General features: G+C 42.1%; 1 protein-coding gene across 1 annotated transcript in view; it reads left to right on the forward strand.

The window, feature by feature from the left end:
- The window catches only part of COL4A4 (collagen type IV alpha 4 chain), a 68429-nt gene that overhangs the window by 25941 nt on the left and 15517 nt on the right, over positions 1-26971 (forward strand). The window contains exons 10-36 of the mRNA XM_086755043.1: positions 21-83; positions 565-600; positions 775-816; positions 1755-1835; positions 2622-2675; positions 3888-3947; positions 4583-4627; positions 5684-5737; positions 7494-7563; positions 8940-9044; positions 9533-9697; positions 10279-10371; positions 10682-10845; positions 14001-14073; positions 15346-15452; positions 15906-16089; positions 16862-16930; positions 18775-18879; positions 19387-19605; positions 20446-20607; positions 21048-21218; positions 22037-22180; positions 22901-23008; positions 23269-23447; positions 24594-24657; positions 26267-26341; positions 26780-26887. Of these exons, the coding sequence (XP_086611169.1) occupies positions 21-83; positions 565-600; positions 775-816; positions 1755-1835; positions 2622-2675; positions 3888-3947; positions 4583-4627; positions 5684-5737; positions 7494-7563; positions 8940-9044; positions 9533-9697; positions 10279-10371; positions 10682-10845; positions 14001-14073; positions 15346-15452; positions 15906-16089; positions 16862-16930; positions 18775-18879; positions 19387-19605; positions 20446-20607; positions 21048-21218; positions 22037-22180; positions 22901-23008; positions 23269-23447; positions 24594-24657; positions 26267-26341; positions 26780-26887 (2800 nt within the window). The remainder of the gene's footprint in view (positions 1-20; positions 84-564; positions 601-774; positions 817-1754; positions 1836-2621; positions 2676-3887; positions 3948-4582; positions 4628-5683; positions 5738-7493; positions 7564-8939; positions 9045-9532; positions 9698-10278; positions 10372-10681; positions 10846-14000; positions 14074-15345; positions 15453-15905; positions 16090-16861; positions 16931-18774; positions 18880-19386; positions 19606-20445; positions 20608-21047; positions 21219-22036; positions 22181-22900; positions 23009-23268; positions 23448-24593; positions 24658-26266; positions 26342-26779; positions 26888-26971) is intronic.

The following is a 26971-nucleotide window of genomic DNA, read 5'->3' on the forward strand; positions in this document are numbered from 1 at the left end:
CCTTTTACCATCTTTTCCAGGGACCTAGAGGGTCAAGAGGTGCAACGGGCCCATCTGGATACCCAGGCCAACCAGGCTTGCCCGTAAGATTACCACGGTTTTACAGCCTCGCATTGTCAGGATATGCATAAATTCTGGTCTACCAGTTTTACAACTTGCCTTTATGTGAATCAAAGCCTAGAAATTATTTCTGAGGCAGATGATAAAAAAAAAAAAGAGATTTTTGCCTTACCTTATGAGTTTGGAAGTTCAGGAATTGGAGCATATGTTGTTCCTTCCCATGCCTGCATGAACACGCTTCATCCTGGCAGTCCGTGGTCACGCAGGAATGCTGCCCTCTCCTTATCCCCTTTCCCCAAGGCCACCTTGTGGGAGACAGGAAAGTGGGAAGCCAGAGTTCAGCCCTCCTAAAAGCAGGGACCAGGGGAAGTAAATTACACTTTGGGATGGGTACATCCTAAGAGGAAATTCTGCCTCTAGGTGCTACTGGCAAGAGAAGGTAATTTTCAAAGCAAAGCTGTCTCTAAATCAGAAATATTAACTTGTCTTCATTCTCTTTTAAAGGGTATTCCAGGTTACCCTGGTTTGCCAGGTGAACAGGTAGGCAACGACTTTTCCTGAAGTTGTTAGTGAAATAATAGATAAATTTATACAGATTTTTGGAATGTCTCTTACGGTTATTTGTTACCAGTTTTTTTCAAAGGAGTTGCTTGATTAAATTCTGAAGTCAGCATTTTCTGATTATCTTCAAACTGTACATTTTTTGTCAATTAGGGAAATCCAGGTATTGGAGTGGATGGACAGAAGGGGGAGCCGGTAAGAAAACAAATATTAAATATATTAGTGCAGTAGAATTAGAAGTATAATAAAGACTTGTTGGGTTTCCTGGAACTTATTCATTTGTGGCTGTGTGCTCCCACTAATCATGTTAGAATGCAAGGAGAAGTAATATAAGCTATTGAATCAATTAATTCTGGGCAGAAGTGATTCCTTCAGTGAGCTGCATCCAGGAATCGAGCGTATTCTGGAGGTTATGAAGAGCAACAATCAATATGTTCGTTAGCATTTACGCAGCAGTTACCTTCTGTACAGATACTGCCTGAATAATCACAACAGTACCCTCCGGTGGCTGCACCAGATCAGTCACCGAATCTTCTCTTGCTGTGTCCAGCAACAGATGCCGAGGAAACGGTGTAAGAAGAGGACAAGCACATGATAATAGTTCCTCTCCCAGTCTTTACAGTATTGGCATACTCAGGGCTTGTAGAACTGAAGTGGAATATTTGATTTTTCTTCTATGAATTTGTCCAGTCACTTCTTGGAATTTGTGCAAATTTAACGTGCACAACTTTCCACAGCAAATCAGTAATTTCATCTTTACTTTCACAAAGCCTTCTGCTCAAAGGCATCGGTCTGGAGCATGAGAAACCATCTGTACATGCGAGAGATGTGACAATCCTCCATCTCCACAGCAGACTGAGCAGGAGCCGTGAGCACAGTTACTTATTTCCCTAGCCATAATATTATTTTTAATGGCTGAGGAGAACAGGAGGGGATTAAGATTGTCAGCCTTGGGGAAACAGTAGAGAGGCTTACGGATCTCAGCAGAAACCTTTATTTTTCTACAGGTATTGGTACATGTTCAATGAGTATAGAAATATGTGGTGCTGTAGTACAACAGGGGAACATGCCGAGTCTCACTGCAATGCTGCGTGGAACAGAATGTCTCTCTGCTGTTTCTTTGGCTTCCACAGGGCGACATTGGACTTCCCGGGCCACCTGGGACACCGCTGCTGGTTGGACCTCCTGGAGCTCAGCTCTTCAAAGGAGAAAAGGTGTTAATTTGTCTTCATATTTAACTTGGCAAGTTCAATACTGTGACGTAATTTTTGCAAGGCTGGCATAGGACAAATATTTCTGTAATAAACCATCAGCTTCAGCAGAAATCCTGTTGTTCAGCACCCTTCCTACAGGCTTTCAGGAGAGGAGACCCACGTGTACTTTAGCTCGCATCCTTGAGGGAATACTGTCTTGATGCAGAAAGGAGATCCTGCCCTTGTTTTGATTTTCTTCGCTTTTTGTCATTAGCAAATTGTATTTCAGGCATCTCGGGTAAAGTTGGTTACTTTGGTATTTAATCTCTTTTGTGGCTCTTCACGAAAACTTTTGTTCTTCAGCTCTTTGGCAATTATTCTCTTTGAGATTTCTCCAATGTCATGTTCTGAACTATCAAGCCTAACCCTTTTAGGGTGCTCTTTTAATATGAAAATTAGGTGTGATTTCATTGTCTGTTTTTAATGCAAGTTCCTGTTATTTACTGTACTTCTTCAGTATCACACCTACTGTAGCCACAGCTGTGTGCCTTAAAACATTAGAATGTTTGTTTGAAAAGAACAGGAGTTACAAGAATTACATTATGTATCTATGTTAACAGAAAAAAAAAATGAGTACCTAACTGTTTTTCTTGTTTTTCTTCTGCCTAGTACACCTAGAGGAACAGGTCCAGTGCTTAAGAAAATACTTTTTAACGGTTGTGATTCAGAACGAGACATTAAAAAGTTAAACAGCGCAGAGGCATGTCCTGCATGTTAATACACACAAAACTTTCCTTGTGTTCCTAGGGCCAAAAAGGACTGCCTGGGGTAACAGGATACAGAGGGCCACGTGGACCTAAAGTAAGTAGTGGTTTTTATTTTTTTCACGGTGCTGGCAAAGTCCTTCTGGTTATTAAGTTAATCTTTTAAAACACAAGGTGATGGAAGAAATAAAAGCATTGTGCTGTGAAATTTATCACCATCTAAATCAGTGTGAGAGCAAAAATATTTCAAAACCCTTTGGAAAACCTTTCTGAGTCTGTTTTGTACATACCTGATGAACGTTGCCTGGTGGCGAAAGGTCAGTCTTGTTTCCAGTTGGGCTATTGACATGTAATGGCTTGTGACAGAAGAAAATAGAAGCACAGATTATTTTTTTCTTGAGAATAGAGAAGATCTGTGTATGTTCTTAATGGGGGACGATGTGTGTTTCCCTAAGTACGTTAGGGAAAGACTTTAAGTTCACATTACGGGTGTCCTCAAGAGTGGAGAAGGCAGAGCTATCTGTTTGGAGAAGGAGTTGCTGCTTGCTGTCTATTCTAGCTTTGCTTTCCTTTCTGTCAACCTGGTTAATTTAAACATTGCTGTGCCAGTAAGGATTTCCTGGATGCTGAGCAGAAGCAGCCACAAGAAGAGATTCTGGAGTCTTTATTGCTGATAGATTTGGAAGAGGAGAATCCACAGGCAGAAAACTACTAGATCTCAGAAATACAGAAGATAACTGGGGACAAAAGAATCAATCTAGTTTATGTTAAAAACTTACTTAGCTTTGCAGGCAGAAGAGAAGAAATGAGAAGCCTGAACATCACTTTTCTGAGTTCTATGTCTAGCACACTTTCAGAAACTCATTCTCCATCATAAAAGGACCACTGTTACTTAGCACTGAAAAAGGAGACAAAACTGATATTTTCATTTCACGTTTACATGGGAAAAGTTGGGCTTTGTGTGCTTGCTCCAGTACTAGCTGTCCATGTAGATAGCAGTACACTTGCTCGTTACAGGCAGGAACTGAGAAATTAACTGATGCAGCCCAAAAGATGTCCAGAGCTTTAAAAAAAATAAATAAATAAAATCAAACTGCTGGCAGCACATTAAGCTTGGAGAAGGGCAGGTTCCCTGAATAAGTGAAGCTACGTAGGCACTGCTAGTGGTGCTGTGTGAACTAAGCCCCAGTGACTGAGCCTAGCAAGGGAAACAAGATCCGTTAACTTAATATCTACAAAACTTAATGAATGTATGTCAGACTTCACTGAGCATCTCATTTAAACATTTTTTGTATTTTGAATGCTCCAGGGGATGCTGGGGAGAGGAGAAAAGGGTGAAAAAGGCATTCCTGGATTCCCTGGATTGCGGGTAAGGAAGTTGCAGAACAAATTAGTCACAAATTCACGATAATTAAGTTCGTAATATATCTGGAAGTTTTAAGTTTGCATTTCCAAGGAAAATTTTAAGGATTTTTTAAACTAATCTGTCATAATGCTGTGTGGAATATTTAGGAGTCTTGCCCTGGGACTCACGCCGTCTCAGACTTAAACATAAGCTCATATAGACTTTCTGTCCTTGGAAGGAAAGTAAATCTGTGGGGTTATCCTCTAAATATTTAGAGCTGCACAAAGCCGCTCAGGAGTAGCGAAGTACTCACGCAGTAATTTGAATGTATTCCATACATGCCGATGGCAATTTTTTTTACAGTGGCTTGCGTTTGATTTGCGTAACAGTGCTCATGTGGAGCTACGTGTCCAATACTGTGCTTGGGGCAATATGATTAAAAAAAAAAAAATTAAGTGAAGACCTGTTCGGTTTACTTTGGTCTACAGTTTAAATTCATACCCATCTCATATAAAGTATTTGGAAAAACTGCAAAGTTTTCGGGAAATACCTGAATAATCTAGCTAAGGAACATTAACTGCTCAGCAATTCTGAATAGGTCTGATTTTGAATAAACCAGGTTTTACTGGTTTAGCTCACATTCTGCTTGCTTTTATCAGGGTAATCCTGGTTCTTATGGACCTGCAGGTTTTCCTGGAATGAAGGTAAGAAGACATAAAGTATAAGCAGCTCCCTGAACAGTGGGATCTGTGTGATTTTCTGTAGATTTCTGCAGATTTGGAATTGCCACATGCTTGATAGTCCACATTGCATTCCTTCCTTTCTCCCCTGCTACCTGTTGCCACAAAAGTTGTGTGAACTCTTTATCTTTCGGCCACTCTGAAATTTGGCTGAAATTGGCTAATGGGATCTGAATTTGCAAGCAGAATGAAAAGCCAGTGGGACGTGCATATAATATGATGGAAAAGTTACGCAGCATGTTAATTTTGGTTGCCATGGTGACATTGTTTTGTGATTTTTAGTTATATGCATATATATGCATCTTTCTGGCTCAAGAAATTTCAGGTTTGCTCTTAAGTCTGCTAAATGTTAGTTACAAATTTACAACATCTTATTGGAGTGAAGAAAAACAGATATAGGTATATAGATCTTGCCCCTTTTCCTATCGCCTCTCCCCAGCTCATTTTCAAATCTAGTTAAGGTAATGGTCGTACTATTTATAAATCACATTAATGTACAGATATTTGCATTTAGAATCGTGTTCCAGGTGGCTGGTTTATCTGCAAAATGACTTTTTGCTCTGTTTTTTACCACTGCCTACCTACAGAGTTTGGATACTGGATGGATGAGTATATTAGTAGATCATAAAAGGAGAGGAGGAGCTGATAGGCAGCGGCTTTCCGTGCAGGAATAGTTTCCATGCTGAATAGTCATTCAGCAGGCAGCAAACTAATTTCAGCTGTATTAAGCAGACAGTCTGTTAGAGTCTGCTGGTATGTATTCCAGTTAGTTCTACGCCTGAGCCACACTGAATCCGCTGACCACTGTCTAAATGACCTGGCAATGCATGTTGTTTTGGTTTTTTAACAGAAGAGATTCTATGAAATATACCATCTCTTGTACAAACAGTGAATTTTCTGAAACTACGGATGCTATTCGAATGTGACCGTATTGTATGACTGCCTTACTGGGTTTTGTTCAATTAGTTATATTAATGTCTTAACAGATTAATCAAATTATATTGATGTGATCCTTTCCAGGGGGAAACAGGATTTGCTGGTTTTCCTGGACAACCTGGCTATCCAGGCATACAGGTAAAAAAACCAACAAACACAGTCCCCTGTATAAATGCTAACGATTCCTCCCAACCGAACCTTCTTATCAGACCATTTCCTTTTGTACTGTCATCATGACTTTTAAGATTTACTGTTTTCGTGATGGTCGTAGCTACTCAACATGGTGATAGTAAAGAACAATGTAAGCAAATGTTCCTGCTTGGTGCATGTGAGAGTGGGAACTCCATTTTGCGTACCACAGGAATTGGTTAATCCCAGTTGCCAATAGTAGCCTTTAAGTATTCATGGATTAGCTATCTAATCCATGAATTCTAGTACTCTGCAAGTTATTCACGGTGGAGCTGCGTTCCCCAGAGAGGTGTGCTAGGTAAGGGAACCTGCTATTTAGGTAACAGTACAATCCTATGAGCTTTGGTCCATGAACTAGTATGATAATTGGCACCAAATGAGGTGGCAAAATTTTTTACAGATGGGCTTCTTCGCGTGATTTACCAAAAATCTCTTTGCATGTGTTCAACCTGTTCACGTAAGTAGCTTTTCCAAAATGCTTACCAGAATGGAAATTGGACTCCTTTGCACCAGCTGTGTTTAAACATTTCCTGCTTTTGCTCACTTAGGTGACGCTAGCCATTTTTGTTTATTTTACAATAGATGCTGCTTTCCCTTAGGGATTAGAAATGTAGGTGTCATATCCAGGGAGCTAAGCAGCAGAGGAAGAGAATATTCATCTGAAAGGCTCTTCTGTGTCATTAGGGAAGACAAATTTACATTCCTGTTTAAAATAGCCAGCGATGACACGAGGACGTTATTTCATTCTGCAAGATGCAGTCAAAGGAAAAAGGCCAGAGATCAAGAGGACCACAGTCAGTGACAGCTCCAGAACTGTTTAAATATCACAGCAATTAAAAAAAAAACAAAACCCACCAAACCAGAAAGAGGCACAGACTCCTTGTTTTCACTTGGGTAAGAATGGGAATCTGGTCCCAGTTCTCCTTGTCTGTGTCCCAAAAAGCCCCGGACTCCAGTCTCAGGAATGCAGCCTCACTGCGCGGTTCCCACATCCACAGTCTTTTTTTTTCAGCTTCTGTCTGCTGCAGAGTGCCGGGCTGGTTCCTAATCTACAAAGCAAAAAGCCTAATACAATTTGCCACATGAAAGACTTCCCTGGAATCCACTTCACTTGCAATTCTAAATGTCAAAATCCAAGCTAATTTAGAAATCCTCCGAGCAGAAGTGATTTTCCTTGCCATTAGGACATACTTTTATGTTTCCCTGGTGTAGATGTTTAAACTCCTTATAAGAACTTTGAGTGTCTCTTACCGCCGATAATATCCATCAATCTGTGAAACTTCTTTTCTTAAGGCTTATCTATCATCATAAAAGTAATTTCCAAATTCTGGAATACAATTTTAAGGCAAATAATTACAGCTTGGTTGTTCGATCAACACATCTCAATTAAATAGGTACTGATTTGCTGTAATTGATTCGTCTTTACGATAAATGAATGAAATCAGATACAGCAATCAAGTTCTAAAGAGTCAAATAGATATGTGTGGTAGGTATATTGCTCTTTAGTCACTGGTATTCTGAAAAAAAAAAGATTATTTGAAATCTTTTTGCCTGGTTTTAAATGCTATTAAGCGTCAAAATCTGAGTTTCCCAGGTGACGTGTGTCCCATACTTACGTACCCCGCCACTGTTGACATTTTCAGTTACATGCTAGCATACGGCGTATTTGTATCTATCAGTAAAGTGTATTGTTGGACTTTTACAGGGGGATCCAGGAGAACAAGGGCCCCCAGGTCCTCCTGGAGCTGTTGGAACTCCGCTGCTTCCTATAAAAGGTCAGAGCTAGTTTGAACTACTCTTACTGCTGTATAAAGTGTGTAGGACCTGTTTTGTTGAGGTGTTTGAAAGTGATCGCTAGGGATTCAGGGGACAGGATCCTGAAATATCTTCCTAGTGGCCACGTTCTGCGTTTGCTTCTTTCAGATTGAATATTTGCTTGAAAGATCTTTATGCATACGGTCACACTAGATCTGCAGGACTATCCCTAGTTATTGGACCTAAGCATATTTAAGAAAAAGCTGTGAAAAAGGAGCCCATGCTGGATAATGGATGGCAAATAAGAAAACTGGCCTTCCCTTTGTAATTTAGAATTCCTATTTTCAGAATTGCCACAACACACAGATTTTAGACTGCAATTAAGCTTTCTGTTGCATAGCAGGGCTGAGATCCTGGACCTGGAACTCCCAACAGAATACCTGTCAATCTTATTACCTTCACACCTAAACCTCAGGCTGGGTTCTTATGTCCCAGCTCCCCTTATCCCCATCTTTATCATCGAATTAGTGAAAAGATGGGTGGAAGTTTTCATTTCATAGAAGGAGGCAGTGGGGAACAGCCAAGCCTGCTGCCTGGAAGGGATTTGCTTTGGCATCTCACACTTGGGAAACCTGTGTCGTAAGAACATTTAAACAGAAAACTCAGCAAATGCTGATTGTGAACACAGAAGTTAACACACAACCCCAGTTCAGCAGAACCTCTGTATTACATAGGGGCCTCATCTGAAAATCAATTAAATTTGCTTTCCATCAGCTTCTGTGTGTTTCCAGCCCATGCTACAAAAACTTAGCCCCATGCTTAATATCTGAGTAACATTTAAAGTTAACCACATGCATGGTGTGTGCATGGATACATTCTTCAGAGAAAGAGGCCTTTAGTAGAGTTGTTTCAGGACAGAACTACTACCACTATTTTGTTTTTCCAATCACTATGCAATTGCAATTTTAAAATTTATTTGTTATAGCAATTTTTAAAATATACATTTTCACATTTGGATAATTTCAAGTAGGACAATCCTGAAATGACCTCCCTGTGTGCACTGCCAAATGTGCATAACATGAGATGCACATTTATTTTAAATGCTACTTGTATTTGTTTTGGGCAAATACTTCTCTTGGCATTCTGAAATACGTAGCATGAACCTACTACTACAGAGTGACAAAGTTAAAATTGTGCCGTGAAATGGGCAGGAATCCGTAGAAAAGTAACCAAATCCTCCCACCTTAAAATCAAATTGTTACACATTTTTAAACGTTTCATAAAGACAAAAGAATTTACTGTATTTTACTTTTGTGTAGCTCCCAAGTTATAATTTTGGTTGCAGTTTAATTTAGATTAACATGTTCAGTTCACATGTTTTTATAATTCTGTGTAGGTCCACAAGGAGATCCTGGATTTCCAGGTCCCGCTGGTGATACAGGGTCAGCTGGACCAGTTGGGGCTGCAGGTCTGCTGGGACGACCGGGAGACGATGGAGCAAGTAAGAGAAGTAGGGGATGAAACGTGAACTGTATACCGGTAGGAGAGAAAGCAGCTAGAAGAACACTGTTCTTTGTTCTTGTGTGGTGGAAGTCACCAACACTAAGGATTTGAGCTCTATGGCGTTCAATAAAAATATTAGCTCAGCGGCCAAAAAATAACTAAAATGATCCAAACTGTGCTCAAAAATTCTGTTCTCCATCTCAAAAAGATACAGTGGGAGGTGATGAGGAGGACTTTGCTCTGTATAAGCAACTAGAATAACTGGGATGTCTGGAAAAGAGATAATGGGGAGGAGGAAAAGAAGCAGTTGAAGGTCTAAAGCAGGAGCCTCTTTTCCTGGGAATCCTGGAAAATGTAAAGATTTAGATTTAAGTCTTTGTTATGTAGAAGCTCTTCAGGACAGTTCTGAATGGTAATTTCCTCCTTCGTAGTTTGTAGTACTCATTACTTTGAAGCTGCATGGACCATATGCCGTTTTCTTTACAGGTCTGCCTGGCCTGCCAGGAGTGAGTGGGGCACCAGGACCTCAGGGATTTCAAGGTGACCCTGGTTTACCTGGAACAGGTGAATTAATCCCAGGAAGACCTGGATTTCCTGGACCACCAGGCCTGCCAGGACAGCCAGGAAGACAAGGCTTACCTGGTCTACCCAGTAGGTTCAACAGGAATTTATATGGCAAGATTATAGTTCTGCATATTCATAGATTCATTGCTTTTGTTGGTCCTACAAAAAACAGAGGTGAAAAGTGCAGTTTGACAAACATATCAAATTTTACACATGATGTAGACAACCAAGTTTTTCTTACTAGTTGTCAATCAGGGAGATGTCAAGATTTTCAGTTTTCTGGGTGATTTAAACATATATTAAAAGTAACATATATTAAAAACATCCCTAAAAAGTAACATATATTAAAAACATCCCTAAAAATATATTATGAAAGTTAAAAACACAGCAGACTGGGGAGGAAACCCAAATCCTTTAGTAGAGAAACAAGAGTTGTAAAATTCTTCAGTGGAAAAAAGAATAAGTAGCGGCAATGAAAAAACAATGTGTCAACATCAACTGCAGCCAAATTGACTCTTGGAGTATGATCTATAAAGCATTAAAGCGTTTTGTAAGATCTCTAGCTTTTCAGGTGAGGATTACAAGCTAAGGGAGAGGAGAACACGTGATGTAAGCTGTGGAAACAGTCACCCTGATTTATACAAGCTGTACAATTTGTTTTTGTAAAGGTGTGGTCTGTACTGACAGAGGGGTCCTTGGAGAGCCTGGAGCACAAGGTCAGATAGGCCTTCCGGGAAGAAAAGGTGAAAAAGGAGAAAAGGGTAAGCGTGCCTGGAGAGCAGCAGTTGGAATACGAGACCTTTGCCAGATACGTCAGACCTAAACTTGCAAGAAGTTTGTGGTAACTTGGAGGATAAGGCCCAGCGAAGTGTGGCCTGTTGGCCCTGGGGAGCGGCGTCAGCGCAGCCGTTATTCAGCTCTGTGAAAAGAGGCTGATGTGGTGCACTCCTTTGAAGGCCATAATGAGATAAAGCGGCCCATGCGCTACTCACACAGCGAAAAAAAGGGCAGTGTTGGTTTTTGTGTATTCATTTTGCAGCTGTTTCAATATAATTTGATGCATTCACATAGGAAATCAAGGCCTCTGCTCATGTAGTGCTGGTCCTCCCGGTCCCCGAGGTACACAAGGCCCTCCAGGTACTCCAGGAAAGAAAGGACAAATGGGATACCCTGGGAGACACGGAGAAAAGGGTGATCCGGGCTTACCCGGTGCAACGGGATCTCCAGGGCTCCCTGTGAGTAGTTTTCACGAGCTTCAGTAAATAAATAACCTCGTTACCACTGGTGCAGGAGGGATTTAAGCAGAGTGGTGGAGGAACTGCCCTGGAAAACCATCTGAAAGTTTTACCTGGTTTTGCTTATTACCGTCTTGTTGGAGGATGCATTTTATTAGCTGCTGTCCGATTTCCCTCGGGACAGTGGGCAGAGTTTTACGCTGAGGGACAGAATCCCACTCTGTGGGGTGGTCAGGAAAGCTGGTGTATGTTCGTCTTAGTTTGTTTTGACTTGGTTTTAGTTGTAGTATTGAATACCCATTGTTTTTCTTGAAAACACTGTAGATGCATGAATTCTTCCCCTGAAGATGATTTTTCAGTTATTTCAAAGGAAAGCATTTTCAGCACAACCTTATCAAAGCAAAGCATTGCATTATGTCAGCAGGTCAAGATGGGTTTTATGTCAGCATCCACTTGGTGAGGGGACAGGGTCTGAAGAAAAAGGAATCCTTGATTTTATGCATTTCAAATAATTTTCTTTTTTTTTTTTTTTTTAGAAATTAATTGAAACGCTTGATTTATTTGATATGCTGTCCTGGTTCTGGCTAGGATAGTGTTAATATTCACCTGAGCTGGGAGGAGAACTGAAGCTGGTAGCCCCTATGGCTGGGATAGCTTACTAATTAGCTAACAGCAGGGATAATTTACCCAAATTAGCTGAGGGGCTCTTCCATCCCATCTGACACCATGCTCAGTGTGTAAGTGAGGAGGGTGCTGAGAGAAGCCTCCTGTTACGTGGGAAGAGCCTGGGTGGGGAGATTTGTTGTAAGCCATTGTGCTGTATTTGTTTTCTATCACTGTTTTGTTTTCTTCTGTTATTGCTCTTAAATTTTTTTGTTTCATCTCAACCCAGGTGTTTTTGCTGCCTTTTATCTACCAGTTCTCCCTTCTGTCCCACTGGAGGGTGGGGGAGTGAGAGAGAGAGAGAGACTGCGTAGTCTGGTCCCGATTGGGGCTGAACTACGACAGTTATTTTGGCACCTAGGATGTATGCTTAATTTATTTTATAAGGCTGTCTGAACATAATGTAGAGTCTTTCACTCCCACAGAGTCTGAGAGGCCTTGCTCTTTGTTAGTGTTTATCCCTTACTGTTCCATATTACTTTATAATCTCAGATTTTCAGTCGCTACTCAGCCAGAGTTTGTCCTCCACAACGATCAGCTGCTATAGGGAATGCCTTTTCTCTCTATGACATACATATGTCAATGATGCTGAAATGGAATAAAAGTTTTGCCCTTGATTTAATAGTTCTTTGAAGGAAAAATTACTTAGCTATCAAAATAAAGGCTTTTCATTTGCTTAATAGCTTCCTTGCAGTGTAACCATTGCAAGTTCCTGAAGAGCAGAAACTGAATTTTAGCAGTAGGAGTCTGAGTACTGGAATCATTTGACGGCATACAGTGTTCATTTTTTCCTAAAACCAGTTCATTCCAGTCTTAACAAATCTGACATCCAGTTTCTCATGGAAGAACCCTAGAAAGACTTTTTCATGGCAAGGTGAGCTGAAGAAAATAATTAAGAAATATTTACAAGGTACCTTTGGGTCAGGCATCTATTTCTACTTTAATATTGTCTATCAGCAGGAATAACAAAAAAAAAAAATAAAATTAGTTCAAGATTGAGATGTTTCCTGGGCCAGTACGTTACTGGGTGGTGCTTGTTGCCAAACCCAGTGAAACTAGCTATCACTTTTGGAAATGGACTTACTTTTTAATGTGCTTGATATAATTTATCTTATTTCTCCCAATGAACGATAACTCAAAACACCACGTAATCTAACTGCCTTAGGAACTCATTCTAGGATGTTGTACTGGACTTGCTGTGATTTCGTTCCACTTGTTCTGGTCTGGCACGCGTACTGCGTATTCAGGATGCTGCGTACCCAAATGATACCAAATAGGGAGGTTTTAAATATATTTCCTTCAGTGTGAGAGCAATTTCTCTGAAAATATAGGTGGGTGTGCTTGGCTTTATGACAGTTCTGTTATGGGAGTTTTTTTGTTTGAGTTTTTTTTGAGGTTTTGTTTCACATGAGGAATTGTTTAAAAGTTTCCAGTATATTTTATTTCAAAAGAAGAAAAAAAAAAAAAACAAAACAAACAAAATCATTGTGAGACTGAAGGAAGGAGATGGAAGGACTCTGTTGTTCTAGTTCCAGTGATTTCATTACAAGGTTTGCATTTGTTTTTGTTTTTCTTTTCTTAAAATCCTACTACCTGAGTGGATTATGTGAGATTTTGATCTTTTTGGTACTTTTGAAAGCACGCTTTAGTGCTTGTAGTTCTGAAGTAAAGCTTGAAGCCTTGTCCTGAACACTTTGGCGTTCTTAGGTTACTTAGGTGAGAAACAAGGACACAGTAATCAGTTTGGAAAGAAATAATTCACTTAGATACAGAAGTGCTTTGGTCTAATGGATTTCATATATATATACACTTCTTCCATTTTTCTGCACTCTTCCCAAATATCTCATTTCATTTTTCAAACACTAATAACTGGTCGTTGCCAACTTGAAGATCTGGTCATGTTAACAAATACTCACTGCTAGTTTCAGATACACCACATTTGTCAGAAGTCTCCTGCCTGTTTTACAATTGTCATACTTTACAATCACTTTATAAATTATACTTTCTCCACCTATTTCTTATGAAAAGAAGGTAAAATATAGTTACCCACATCTGCTGTTACAAGATCAGACCCTCAACCGCGCTCCGTTTGGAGAACGGAAAGCACAAATCAGCATAAAAATATAGAAAAGTTATTCTTTTCCCCTTTAAACCTGTCAAGCCATAGATTCTTCTGACAACACCAGGTCCCTGTCTAGACATAGCTGAAATTTTTTTATTGGCAGCTTTGTGGGCTCTCACTCAGCAAAAATCATCACTTACTGACTGCCCGTTCACGCTGGAGGACAGCCTCACCCCGCAGTCCCTGCACTCCAGACGTTCCCTTCCTGCATAGCCTTTAATCGGTCTGGTTTTGGGAAACAATGCAAGAGATGATAAATATCTAATTTCCCCCTCTATTCCCACGTTGATTCCTTGCTGGAGACAGCAGATAACTTTTTCTTTTTTATTTCTTTTTTATTTTTTTTTTATTTTTTTTTGTCAATGGTAAGGGGACACCTGGTTCTGCTGGACAACATGGTGAAAAAGGAGAGAAGGGTGATCCAGGAAGAGTTCGAATAAAAGGTAAACACACATTTTATCGTTAGCGTTTTTGTTTCCTATATGCTGCCTAGGCAATAGTGTGAGCAAACCACATTCATCTGCTCTTTAATAATTAGGTTAGGAAGTCACTGAAGCCTAGAGGTCATGTACATCCAAACCGCTTTCTTGGTACTATCTTGTTCTTCTTGCTAAACACAAGATCAACACAGGATTTTATGGTTTTTACTCTAGAGTTGAGCCACAAAACAGCTGTAACAGCTTATTAATGCTAGCAAATGACTTTTCGTGTCATGCGATTGATAATCAGGGTCTCACAGAGGTCTGTGTAGCAAAGACTGAGCAGAATGCAATTAGTGTGAAAGCACGAAGAAATATTCTTGTACAGAAGCCACTTCCCAAAGCGTCATATGCCAGTATCCCAGCTGTTATCTCAACTTAAACCACCAACATCCTTCTTGGGAAGAGCTCACAGTCTCAGTGGCTGCTCAGATCCCTGCTCCTATTTCTAAAAATTACTCCTGACCCTGCATTGAAGAGAAACAATAGGCCAGCAGTTGCACAACAGAAATTGTTGTAATTAAATAGATCAAAACCTCCTCACAGTTATGGTTATGATTTGCCAAAGCAAAAGAGAGACCAACAAATTACTGCAATCTGAGGGCAAAGCTTAGTTAGAAATGCTAAAGTAATTATTCAGACAAAAGACTGTTCATCTTATTGTTTGAGAAAAGTGAGCTTAGCTTTGGATGCCTTTGTTTACAGATGTTGGAGCAGCGCAAAACATTTGCTGTTTATTTGCAAAGGATTTCTTGACACAGCAAAACGAATCTTTGAGTTAGAATAGTTTCATTGTCATTTATGCAAAAATTATATTTTCGTACATATCAGTGCAAGAGAAATCTAGGGCTAAAAAGAAAAAAATAAAAATCTTTTGGGACTATTGATGCGAATATTCTGCATCGTATGGCATTGCTAGGTCCTGATTTCACTGAAATAAATAAATCTCTGATTTCAATAGCAAAATGTTTTCACTCTATGTAGCATGAACAAAAGCCACGTTCTTGTGGTGCCTGTACACACGTCTTTTACAGAGAGGCCAGGCTGTTCCATGAGGTGTCCAGCTACATCCTGCCTTCCTAAGCCTGAAACACCTCACTAAGGAATGGGAATTCAAGAACTGGAAATTATCATACGGATCTGATGAATGGTTACCCAGCATTTACCTGACCAGAAATAAAAAACCCCAAAACTTACTGCAAATCTCACACTTCATTTTTTTTAAATTGTTTTAAGGAACAAAAGGTGAAAGAGGCCCTACTGGGGTTCCAGGATTTCCAGGCCAAAGAGGTAATGATGGCAGAGATGGGGAGCTAGGACTGCCTGGGGAAAAAGGAGATGAGGTACGTTTGACTTGCTCAGAATTTTTTCCGTTTCAGTTAACATATTGTCTTATGGAAGGGCTAGCTACTTAATGAAAAGTACCATTTCGTTCCAAATTCTTACCAGATTGATCACTTTTAGCATTTTATGTTAGCCTAGATCAAAAATCATTGTTTTTACCTGTTGAAAAATTATTTCCTTGCAAGTATTACTGTTTATTTTGGTATTCCTGAATGTAATTTCTGCGTATACTGTGTTCCAATGTTATGAGATCAGGAAGAAAAAAACCCTACAAAACTCTACTCTTTGTTCCTATGGCCTTTCAATAATTAAAATTACTAATGTCATCCATGTAGTCACTTAATTGTGGGAGAGCGGTTTCTCCGGATAATTCTCTAACATGGCTTTTGAAAGTCAAACAGAGGAAAGAAATGAGGTCTTGTTATTTCTTATCAACAGTTTCTTTCTTTTAGGGTGATTCTGGAGTATCGGTGCCAGGTGATAAAGGATTCCCTGGGGTCCCAGGATTTCCTGGGATAAAAGGACAGATGGGATTGCCTGGCCTGGGGTTCCCAGGCCCTCCAGGAGTCAGAGGTAGCCCTGGAGACTTTGGCGATATTGGTGATGTTGGGCCACCTGGTCCAAAGGGCCAGAAAGGTAAGTTTCAGTATTTACAATAAGCACCCAATTTACAAAATAGATGTTTGGTAGCATCCATTACATTTTCATAAGTACTACATACAGTGCTGTTCATCTGTGGTGAAAAACAGTTTTGGCAAGCTCGGGGGTTATGTGAAATACGGCCACAGAAATGTACCGTACTGTCGGCATTTACTGGCAGACACTGGTGAGAACAGAAATTGCTAGGGGCCTGCAACCTGCAAAGTGCCGCTTGCAGACTACCAGAGAATTATTTTCTGGAGTGAAGAGTATTCCTGAGCATAAGAATTTGCAAGGCAATGCTTTTTTTTTGCTGAAGAAGCAGGGAAATACAGCTCATACTTAAGGCTTGGTCTGCTTTTTGGTTATAAAAAAATCCCTAAAAAAATTAAAAAATCTACGGTGATAGCAATATGTATGAACCAGAAACGTGCATGGAATTGACATGAAAATATTGTTTCTTTCTTGCTTCAGAAAGTATTGTAAAGACAAATTTACAAGTAAAAAAAGTCTTTGTCCTCACAGAACACAGCTGTATTGCACCAGTTTGAATCATTACCAATATTCTATACAAAATAAGTGTCAAGAAAAATACATTTTAAGATTCTCCATCAAACCTTAAGCAGTATGGAAAGAACAGTGTGCATGAACAGTTCCTTCTCTTTTCCTTTGCACATCTGGTTTGTTAGTTCCGCAGAAATATTGCTGTAAGCGTTCAGACTCTATTTATTCTACGAATAGGCCGGTTTCTGTCTCCCTCTTCCTTCAGGTGAGACTGTCTGCATTACGTCACCGTACCCTGGAAATCCCGGTCCCCCAGGTTTTAAAGGTGTGCAAGGTACGTTTACAGATGGGAGGCTTTTTGGTTTGAATTGAAAAAGAGTTTTAAGTTGCTAATTAAAAAAAGAGCTACACTATTCTGGTTTTTCAACAGATCCATGGCTCAAAATGTAAACCTGCAAATCTGAATACTTGCTGCCGTTACTTCAAATTGTTCAACTTAATTCCAGTCCAAAGAACTTATCCAGGAACTGGCAAAATGTTGCTTGTGATCACCTCTGAAACATTTGAAATACCCTAGAAAATCCTGATCAGAACAAATGGAGATTCTGGATTTTCAGGCTCCTTAATACGGCGTCACACAGCTCCGTGACGTCAGTGTTGTGGGTGTAGCTAAAAATTTATACAGACGTGAAAGAACAGGGGTTAGCACATTGAGCTCATGGCACCGTTCCCAAAGCAGCCTATAGCACAGCAGAATTTGGATTGACACCTGTCATTCACTAGGTTAATACTACTGATGTCCTGTAGCGTTGTCGTAGTTCAGCCCCAACGGGGACCAGACTACGCAGTCTGTCTCTCGCTCCCCCCACCCTCCAAGAGAATAGGAGGAGATGATATAAGAAAAAACAGCTCAAGGTTTGAGATAAGGACGGGGAGAAATCCTTAAAGTTACCGTCACGGGCAAAACAGACTCGACTTGGGGAAAACTATTCATTTATTTCTAAAAATTAGCAGGAGAATGAGACAGGGAACAAGATAACCTCCCCCCACCCCTCCCTCTTCCCGGGCTTAACATTATCTCTACTACCTTCCCCTCCCGAGCGGCACGGGGGGGGAAAAGGGAATGGGGGTCGCGGTCAGTTCATCACACGTTGTTTTACGCCGCTGTATCATCGTCAGGGGAAGAACTCCTCGCATTCCTCCTCTGCTCCAGCGTGGGGTCCCTCCCACGGGCCACAGTCCTTTGTGAAACTGCTCCGGCGTGGGTCATCTCTTCCACGGGGTGCAGTCCCTCTAGAACAGCTGTCCCAGCGGGCCCTCCACGGGCCACAGCCTCCTTCAGGCCTCCACCTGCTCCAGCGTGGGGTCCTCCACGGGCTGCAGGTGGATCTCTGCCCCTCCGTGGACCTCCATGGGCTGCAGGGGGACAACCTGCTCCACCATAGTCTTCACCACGAGTTGCAGAGGAATCTTGGCCAGGAGCCGCATTACTCCTCCTCCTCCTTCTTCACTGACCTTGGCGTCTGCAGCCATTCCTCACAACAGGCTGGCAGACGCCTCTCAGGATCCTTTTTACATCTTATTCACTTCTCATCTCCTCTCCACTTCTTGCAGCCGGGCCGGGCCGAGTCGGGCCCAGTCGGCTGCCCGGCGGGAGGCCAGAGGGTGAGGCCTGCAAGGCCCATGAGGCTCGCGCCTCCCCCTCTCTGCCCCCCGCTCAGCTGCTTCACATCTTCTCCTCCTCTTTTTCCTGTTTTCCCCTACTTAAATACGTTATCGCAGAGGCGTTATCACGGGACATTCTGCTACCAATCGGCTCGGCCTTGGCCAGCAGCAGGTCCGCCCTAGGCCTGGCCGAGTCCACTGAACAAAGGGGAGCGACTTCTAGCAGTTTCCTACAGAAGCTACCACCTTAGGCCCCCCCTCACTAACAAAACCAGAACAAGCGTTAAAATATTATAGGAGATTTTTTTTTTTCCCCCTAGTTTACCCTGGTGATTTGCGGTCTGCTGTTTATGGATTAGGGAACAAGTCCATTTAGAAAAATGGCAACCATGCGTTTGGTTGTGACTTGGGTGGTGGGATAAAGAAGCAATACTGTTTCTTAGATCACACATTTTAGAGTGCTCTCTCTTTTTTTTTTTTTTTTTTTTTTACGTGTTTTCTTTCCATTTCCAGGACCAAAGGGTTTAAAAGGCCTCCCCGGTTATCCTGGACCAAATGGCTTTGATGGGCAAAAAGGCCATCGAGGAAGGCCAGGAGCGGGAATTCCTGGGCCAGAAGGTGAGTTGTGCTTTTCTTACTCCAGGAGACGTGCTGGTCAGGCTGTAATGCATGCGTGCGGGGTAAGGTAGCTACCACGGTAGAATAGAATAAGCAGCACGTTTCAATGCAAGCTAATGGAAGAGGAATCTTTAGCAGTTTCCCTTTCTTTCCTCCAGCACTGCAGGTGCTGCAATGACCTAAAGTTCAGTGTCCAGAGAAAAAATATTCTCAGAAAACTGAGAAGAATTTGAACTGGACAAGAGTGACAGTACACAAGATAGGTGCTGCCCCAAAGAAAACCACTGTCGCTTCCCCAGGATGAATTACCTCCTTCAGTCCTCATGTATCATTAGCTGTGTGTAACTTAATGTATGATGTTGTTTTTCTTTGCAAAGTGATAATTCAGTTCTGGTTAGATTTGCATTATAATATTGTAAAGTTTAGGGGGAAAAAAACCCAAACCAAAACAAAAGCCAACCAACTTCTGAATTATGTCCTATTTGAATTTAAAAATTGCATCAACAGGCTTTCGAGGCAAAGCCGGTGATCCTGGTGATGAAGGTGAAAGAGGATCTACAGTTGATGGTAAAAACGGCCCTCCAGGTCCACCAGGCATAGACGGTCAGAAAGGTGTTCCAGGTGACACCACGTACGGTCCTCCAGGAATCCCGGGCAACAGGGGACTGCCGGGACCCCCTGGTGCACAGGGAGCAAGAGGTGATCCAGGCATTCCTGGGTTTCAAGGTATGAGCCAGTTTTTATGAAGCATTTCCATGCATTCAAGGAGAAAATCTGAGCAAAGTTGGTCCTGATTCAGATAAAACTTAACTCTTATCTGGCTCCATGATGGTGACTGTGAGTGGCAGGCCCTGTTTTTACATTTTGACAGTTAAGGTTGGCCATCCCCTGAGATCTGCCCTGCAGGAGGGGGAAGATGCCGTTACCCAGTCCATGCAGTAACAATGCAGCTTCCCATTCTTACTGCTGTTGCTTGCTGCCTAGCGCAAGTATCCCTGCCTCAGGTTGCTTACTCAAACCTGAAAAGACTGGCAAAAGGTGGGAGAACATTCAGGAGAGAGGGATTAATCTATTTCCCCGGAACTATACTATGTAGTCCTCAATATCTTGGCCACTGCACTCCTCGCTTCTGCGGGACAGTTTTGGTGGATGCTGCAGATGTCTCCACAGTACCGCTTCATCCCACTTGACAGCTGTTTCCTTTGGGAGGTCTCCCTTTTCCCCGGCCCCCAGCAGACACACACCCCTCTGTGAGGGAACACCCACAGAACTGACCCCCGTGCTGCGTAGCTGGTGTGGGCCCCTGAGCTCCCACACATCAGAATCTAGCTTTAGTGCCCTGTAGGTGGGAGTTAAATTCCTATTTGTTCCTTAAAGAAAGAAGCTCTCCACAACAGGCAGTTCTAAATTGCAGAAAAGCGTCCGTTTTCACAAACTGTGCAAAAACTAAAGGATAAGTAAGATACTAAAATACCTGAACGTGTGGTTTCAAAATGACAATTAGGAATTCTGAGGGATGGTGAGTAACGGAAGTAAAATGTTTTACAATGTTGGTTTTGTTTCCAGGGCAGCCTGGTACCCCAGGATTTCCAGGCGCCAAAGGTTTTCGAGGCCCAGAAGGTGACATAGGAGCGCCGGGCTGTCCAGGCTTCCCTGGCCCACCGTGTGACGCGGGCCTACCAGGGCCACCAGGACTCAGAGGTGGCACGGGCCTGCCAGGACCCCAAGGTACCCACCATCCATCCGGTTGCCTCACGGCTCTAAGCTTTGCGCATCTTTTCCAGCAGATTTAATCCCGTTATTTCTGTGGCTGGCATGACAAATGTTTCCATGGGGGCTGCTCATTAGTGGGGGTGCACCTTACACTTTGCTTTTAAGTGGAAGTTTTATTTAGGGAGAGCTAGGAGACATACATATCAAAAGTATTTCAGAATTAGTCAGGATTTTTCACGAGGCGCTTCTACTGATACATTTCTCATTAAAGACGTACAAGAAAACAAACGTTCCAGGTGAAAAGACTCCAGCATGATAACAAAGTTTCCGAGTTATTTTGCCATGTTTGGTAATATTCAAACTGATGCCAAAATCTATCACTTTCTACTATTTAGACACAATTGCTGAACCCTTTTCCTGCATTTACATACATAGATTAAAGCTCTTTTTCTCAGGTTTACCAGGCTTCAAAGGTCAGAGCGGAGACACGGGCCTAGCTGGGCCACCTGGAATCAAGGGTCTCAGAGGCTCTCCTGGCTCACAAGGTCCCCCAGGTCCTCCAGGATCCCGAGGCCTTCCAGGACTTCCAGGCAATAAAGGACTACCTGGCTTCCCAGGACAACCAGGTACGTTAAACATCCTGCAGACCACCTCATCTGGAACCTCTCTTGTAGAGGGAGCTCTTCCTGCTGCTGTGAAAGCTAAGAAGTGCTTTGTGCCCTCCTCCATTTCCAGCTTCGAGAAGAAGACACTGCGGTAGCATAGAGGCAATAACAGCAGCACCCTTTGTTCTTAGAATTAAAAAAAAAAAAGGGGATGGAAATAGTTTGGTGCATCCTGGTGCTTTAGGTGTTTTAAAACATATTTCCGCATGTTATTTCCTTACTGTTTGTAACAGGCTGTTGGTATAATATGCTACAATAAGAACAATATACTTTTAATTATGTCCAGGCTGCCTCCTTTACTGGTGCGGTCTGTGGTTGTATGCTGAAGAGTAAGTGGAGAAATAGCTTCACGTTATGTCCAATACTTATAAAAAAATGTGATCTGGGTCCCAAATCATCACTGGCTAATGGGCAAATCTTCAAGGAACTGTACCAAAATCCTGTTTTACCCTGTGTGTCGTCGTGATTTCCAGTAGCCATATGCAAAATCTGGTGGTGTCGTAGGCAACGCGTTGTATTTAAGATGTGCTGAGGACCGCTGCTTTATCAGTAAATGTAGCCTAAATCTCCATGGGGTGGCAGCAGGGAGGGGGAAGATCTCTGCTTCAAGGCAATCTGGATTTCAAGACAAGCCACGCTGCCAGCTGTTGGTTCTCTAGCTTTGCTGATTTCCTAAGGAGTCCGTCGAAACTCCCTGCCTTTTGCTTTATACTCTTCCTTAGAACGACAGCAACAGCGTAGCAGAGTGAGTATGTAAATAAAGCATTTACTATTACCAGGAAGCAAAGGGATTCAAGGACCCCAGGGATTCCCAGGACTCCCAGGAACACAAGGCCCAATGGGAATCTCCGGTGTAAAAGGTGAAGAAGGAGAAATGGGTCCACCTGGGCCTAGTGGAGAATGCGGGGATTTGGGAATAAAAGGTTTGTAAAAATTCATTTCACTCTGTAGTTACGTTACCACTCTGTTGTTTTGTGTTAAAAATCTCTTTACTTTTTCTTCTTGTAATAAAGGTATATTCACTTCTGTTTTCACATATACTAAATACTATATCCAGTTATAGAATCACAGGATGGTTTGGGTGGGAAGGGACCTTCAAAGCCCACCCAGTCCAACCCCCCTGCAAGGAGCAGGGACATCTCCAACCAGATCAGGTTGCTCACAGCCCCGGCCAACCTGGCCTGGAATGTTTCCAGGGATGGGGCATCCACCACCTCTCTGGGCAACCTGGGCCAGTGTCCCACCACCCTCAGTGTAAAAAAAATTACTCGTAATGTCTAATCTGAATCTACCTCCCTCTATTTTGAAACCGTCACCTCTCATCCTGTCACACCAGGCCCTACTGAACAGTCTCTCCCCACCTTTCCAGCAGCCCCCTTTAGGCACTGGGAGGCCGCTCTAAGGTCTCCCTGGAGCCTCCTCTTCTCCAGGCTGAACAGCCCCAGCTCTCTCTGGGTTACTGCTGAATTACCTGAAAAGCAAGAGAAGGATAATAAATTCTGTTAGCAGTGAGTTTGCTGAAACAACTGAGAACTACATTAGTATTTGCAGGCTTTCCTTGTTAGGAAAGTCTTCATGAAAATTAATTTTCAGGACAGGTCACTCATGAGGAATTACTTATGTTCCATATGTTTGGTTCCAAGGTGAAAGAGGGCCTCCAGGAGACAGCGGCTTCATTAACATCCGTCTCGAGAAAGGACAGAAGGGGGAACTGGGGTTTCCTGGTGAGAACGGATTTAGAGGTGAAAGAGGTAAGTTCATAAAAGAAAGCCCTGCATACACACACCCTCATCCGATAAAGTCCCTGGTGTTTTTTCACAGGTTTGGACTCCGAGCTGCAGTAGCATCCAGCTACCTTACTGTGTTTCTAGATTCTTGAGCTGGCTGGCTAGTTCCTTTGGGGAATTGCTAAGGCAATTCGCAAAGTGTGAAAGCACAGCCATATTCAGAATAAGTGTCAGATAATGGCTTGACCATACTGGTTGTGATCTTGTTCTCTAATTAACTTCAGGTGAAAAAGGCAATACTGGTTTCAGAGGCACCCCCGGATTTCCAGGGAGGAGTGGTGTCCCGGGACTGCCAGGTGACCACGGTGACACCGGAGTGATAGGCTTTCCAGGATCACGGGGTTTCCCAGGCCCGAAGGGCTCTAAAGGAATTACGGGCTTTGCAGGCCAGCCAGGTGACCAGGTAAACAAAGTGGTAGTGAAGTGTCCTGGACTTCTATCTCCTGCCTCCAAGAAATACGGTGAAGGGTACTTGTGTTGTACTTACCTGTTAGATGTTCCTCCTGAGAGGAGACTGACAGTGTAACAGGAAAGGGAAATTCCCTCACACGACACTTCAGTGCTTTGATTGCGTTTTAGCAGCAACTGCAGTGACAGTCAAGGGCCTCTCTCCTCGCTGCGCATTGTAATTTTGTTCTATTGCCACTTGGTGGACATCCAGGCTACACCGCGTTAATTAGGGGGCGAAAAATGGATCACACTGGAGTCTTTAATGATATTGCTAAGAATAGATTGACAGGTCATTTCCTGCAGAGACCAGAACACAGCAGCACCACTATGAAGTTAATCTCTAGCTGCTGCTTTGTATCTTGCTGTGTGGGCAGCCAGGCTAGTAGACAAGACAAACCAAGTCCTCTCTGCCCACACAGACAGCTTGCAGCACACACAACCCAGCAAGCAATATTCCTCAAAACAAATTTAACAAACTGCACATATCCTCACACATGGATCTAAGGTAACATTCTTCCCTGGCCTGTGCGCTAGGTAGACAGGCAGGGAGATGATGTGAAGCCCAAAGCACAGTTGTCTTTCTGGGAAAGGGACACATCCTCGCTTGGCTTGTGGTTTATTACATTTCTCTGAAGAGATAATCTGTGTTTTGCTGATTACAGGTCATTATTCAAAAGGAAAAAATAGAGAAATCCTTACATTTTTACTCTTACATCACAACATACATAGGTTAATGTTTACAGAAATTTTGGGTAGCGTACAACAATATTTGGTTCATTTTTATGGTACCTTTTAAATCAAATTACTCCAGCTATCTGTGGGGAATTAAAGCTGTTCAAGCCAGGAGTTAGCCTAAACTATAAAAGCACAAATTCAGAATGATTAGCAAGTTGAATGTACAGATTCTTGGAAGTGTTAACAGCCAGTGTTAGATGTGTAACAATGACAGCGTGCTTTTCTGTTGAGCTTAAGACACAGTTTTGCTATTTATAATGATTGCTGGTCCGTCTGCTAGCGGAAGAGAACCAAATGCTCTCATATGTATAGCAGGAATGATCTATATGTCAAGCATGTTTATTTTGTTTTAAAAAAAAATCAGGGTGACGTTGGCTTACCAGGAATCCCTGGAAACCCAGGAGTGACTGGCCCAAAAGGATTTAAAGGTAACGAGTTTATGTGGACATGTGTTTGGAAAGAGCGATGTTGGTAGCGTGTGCGTGCTCTGACAGATGGCAAGGACTCACCAGAAAAGGGAAAACGGGACAGAAGTGAAAATAATTAAAACATGAGTGTCATTAGAAACAAGTCTGACTTACCTGAAGGCAAAACTTGCATTTCAGTATATTCTTTACCAGTTTGTTCCTTATAAAGCAGGTCTTGCTAATTTAGAAGATAAATTTGTGTCAAATTTCACGGAGTTTAAAAATTCCATCAAACACATGTGAAAATCCACTCCTGTGGACCCGTAAAATTTGTCAAATAAGAGAAAATTCACTCAGTTGTGGTATCACGGTATGGTATTGTACAGATATGTAGAGTTTGTTAAATATTCCAACACGATTTATGACTTATTTTTTTATCACTTATTTTCCAGCGTTGTCCAGGCTATGATTGTTGAATTCTTGGAACTTCTGAAAATGTAACCTAACAAATCAGGCAGAATTCATACCCATGCATGCAAAATTATTCCGTTGAAAAGATAAAGTTTTGCATATTGTTATTGCATAGGTAGAGATTACTCTGGAAAAATTTATCTGTAATACTGAGATTTTAAGAAGTGTTTCAAAGAAATACAAGAGGTGTCATCCATCACATTCCAAATTTCCTTGGAGCAGGATTTCATTACTAGTAAATAACGAAATTAAATAATTGCCTGGGGAAAAAAAAGCATTAAGAGGACAGGAGATATTCTTTTCTCAGTTCGATTTTCCATTTCTTCAAAAATTCAAGATGTTCTCAGCCAGGGAATGTATTCCCTCCCACCAAAAAAAAAGGGAAGAACAATATTCAATATAAAGAGAACTTTATGAAATGTATTGAAAATAAACTTACTGGAAAAGTTATCCTTAAAACTAGAGGAGGAAATAGCCAGTAAAGGTGGGATTGCTGTGGCAGGGGATTTCTAACAACACTTGAGCTCGATATTTCCTCTTAACTCTTCACCGCAAAGTCAGCCAGTGAAGCTGGAGACAGCATGAATAGGTGGAGAGGTCAGACGTGCACAGACAATGTAGGGCAATATCGCTCGGCGTTATTGATTCTGCGGTAAACAGGAATTTCAGCCCAGACAGAAAGAAAGTGGGCTGGCTTAAAGTCCCCAGCCAGTCCCTAAACAGGTCTTCACTGCGTGAACAGACTCACGCTGCGTTGATTTGGTACATCCTCACAAACCGGTGTAAGGAGTTATTGTTCTTTATTAAAGTGTTGTAGGGAATTTATGCGGTATCTTTCATTTTTAAGTATAGGCTGTTGGTATTGGGACAGATCCTGTAATTTTGGGGTTTGATTTTTTTTTTTTTTGTCATGATGGGAAGTTTGCATGAAAACAGCCAGGAGTCACACTAAACACAAACTGAGTTGGTACTTCAGGACAGGCTGAGCTGGCAGACAGTTCCCATGTGCCAAAGCATCTTTCATTCTGTGTTCTCCCAGTCCCTTTGATAGCTGTTAATGTCTCCGAGTAAATGATCTGATCTTAACAAAATTGCCTGGCTTTGGATTTGTGGATGAAAAGGATACTTGTATGAAATGACAGTCATTGTACCTCAACAGGCAAGAGAGGTGACCCCACTCCTCTGCTTGGTACGCGTGGTCGACAGGGGCCCCCTGGAGATCCAGGATTACCAGGTACCTCTGTCTGGTTAAAGAAAAAACTGGACTTAAGAACTTCTTTAAGTCTTGTTAAGAGGAGAGGGAGCTCTGCTTTCCATGCTTGAGTGGTGTAACTCCAGAAGGGCATCGCTCTGTGCAATACGGCTCGCAGGAACATCGGAGGTGGAGTCTCCTGCTCTCTAGTACAGCACTGCTGAACATGCCAGTCCTTAGCAGAATAAAATCTGGCCTGGCTGTATCTTGCTAGCCGTTTCTGCTTCTTCAGACATCACCAGAGCCATCAGTGTAATTCATTGCTGATAAATAGATCCAAGGATAGGAAGTATTGGAATAAAATTCTTTTCCTACTCAAGAAACTCCTTACTGAGCTTTTACATTTTTAAACTTGTCATGAGATGAAGAGCAGGCAACTTTAAACAAATACATGCTAGGTTATTTTTTTTTTTCTTTAAGGACCTTGTGGATTCCCAGGAGAGAAGGGTTCACCAGGTATCCAAGGGCAACCTGGAAGACCAGGATCCAGGGGTGACCCTGGCTACCCAGGAGTACCTGGATTTCCAGGTAATGCCAAAGTTTAAAAACACAGTGCCGTGCAACAGCTCAAAAGAGAGATAGAACAGGAAAATGCAGCCGAGGAGGCACCTC

Source organism: Chlamydotis macqueenii, chromosome 9 (genome assembly GCF_036417535.1).
Source record: "Chlamydotis macqueenii isolate bChlMac1 chromosome 9, bChlMac1.mat, whole genome shotgun sequence".
NCBI classification, from domain to species: Eukaryota; Metazoa; Chordata; class Aves; order Otidiformes; family Otididae; genus Chlamydotis; species Chlamydotis macqueenii.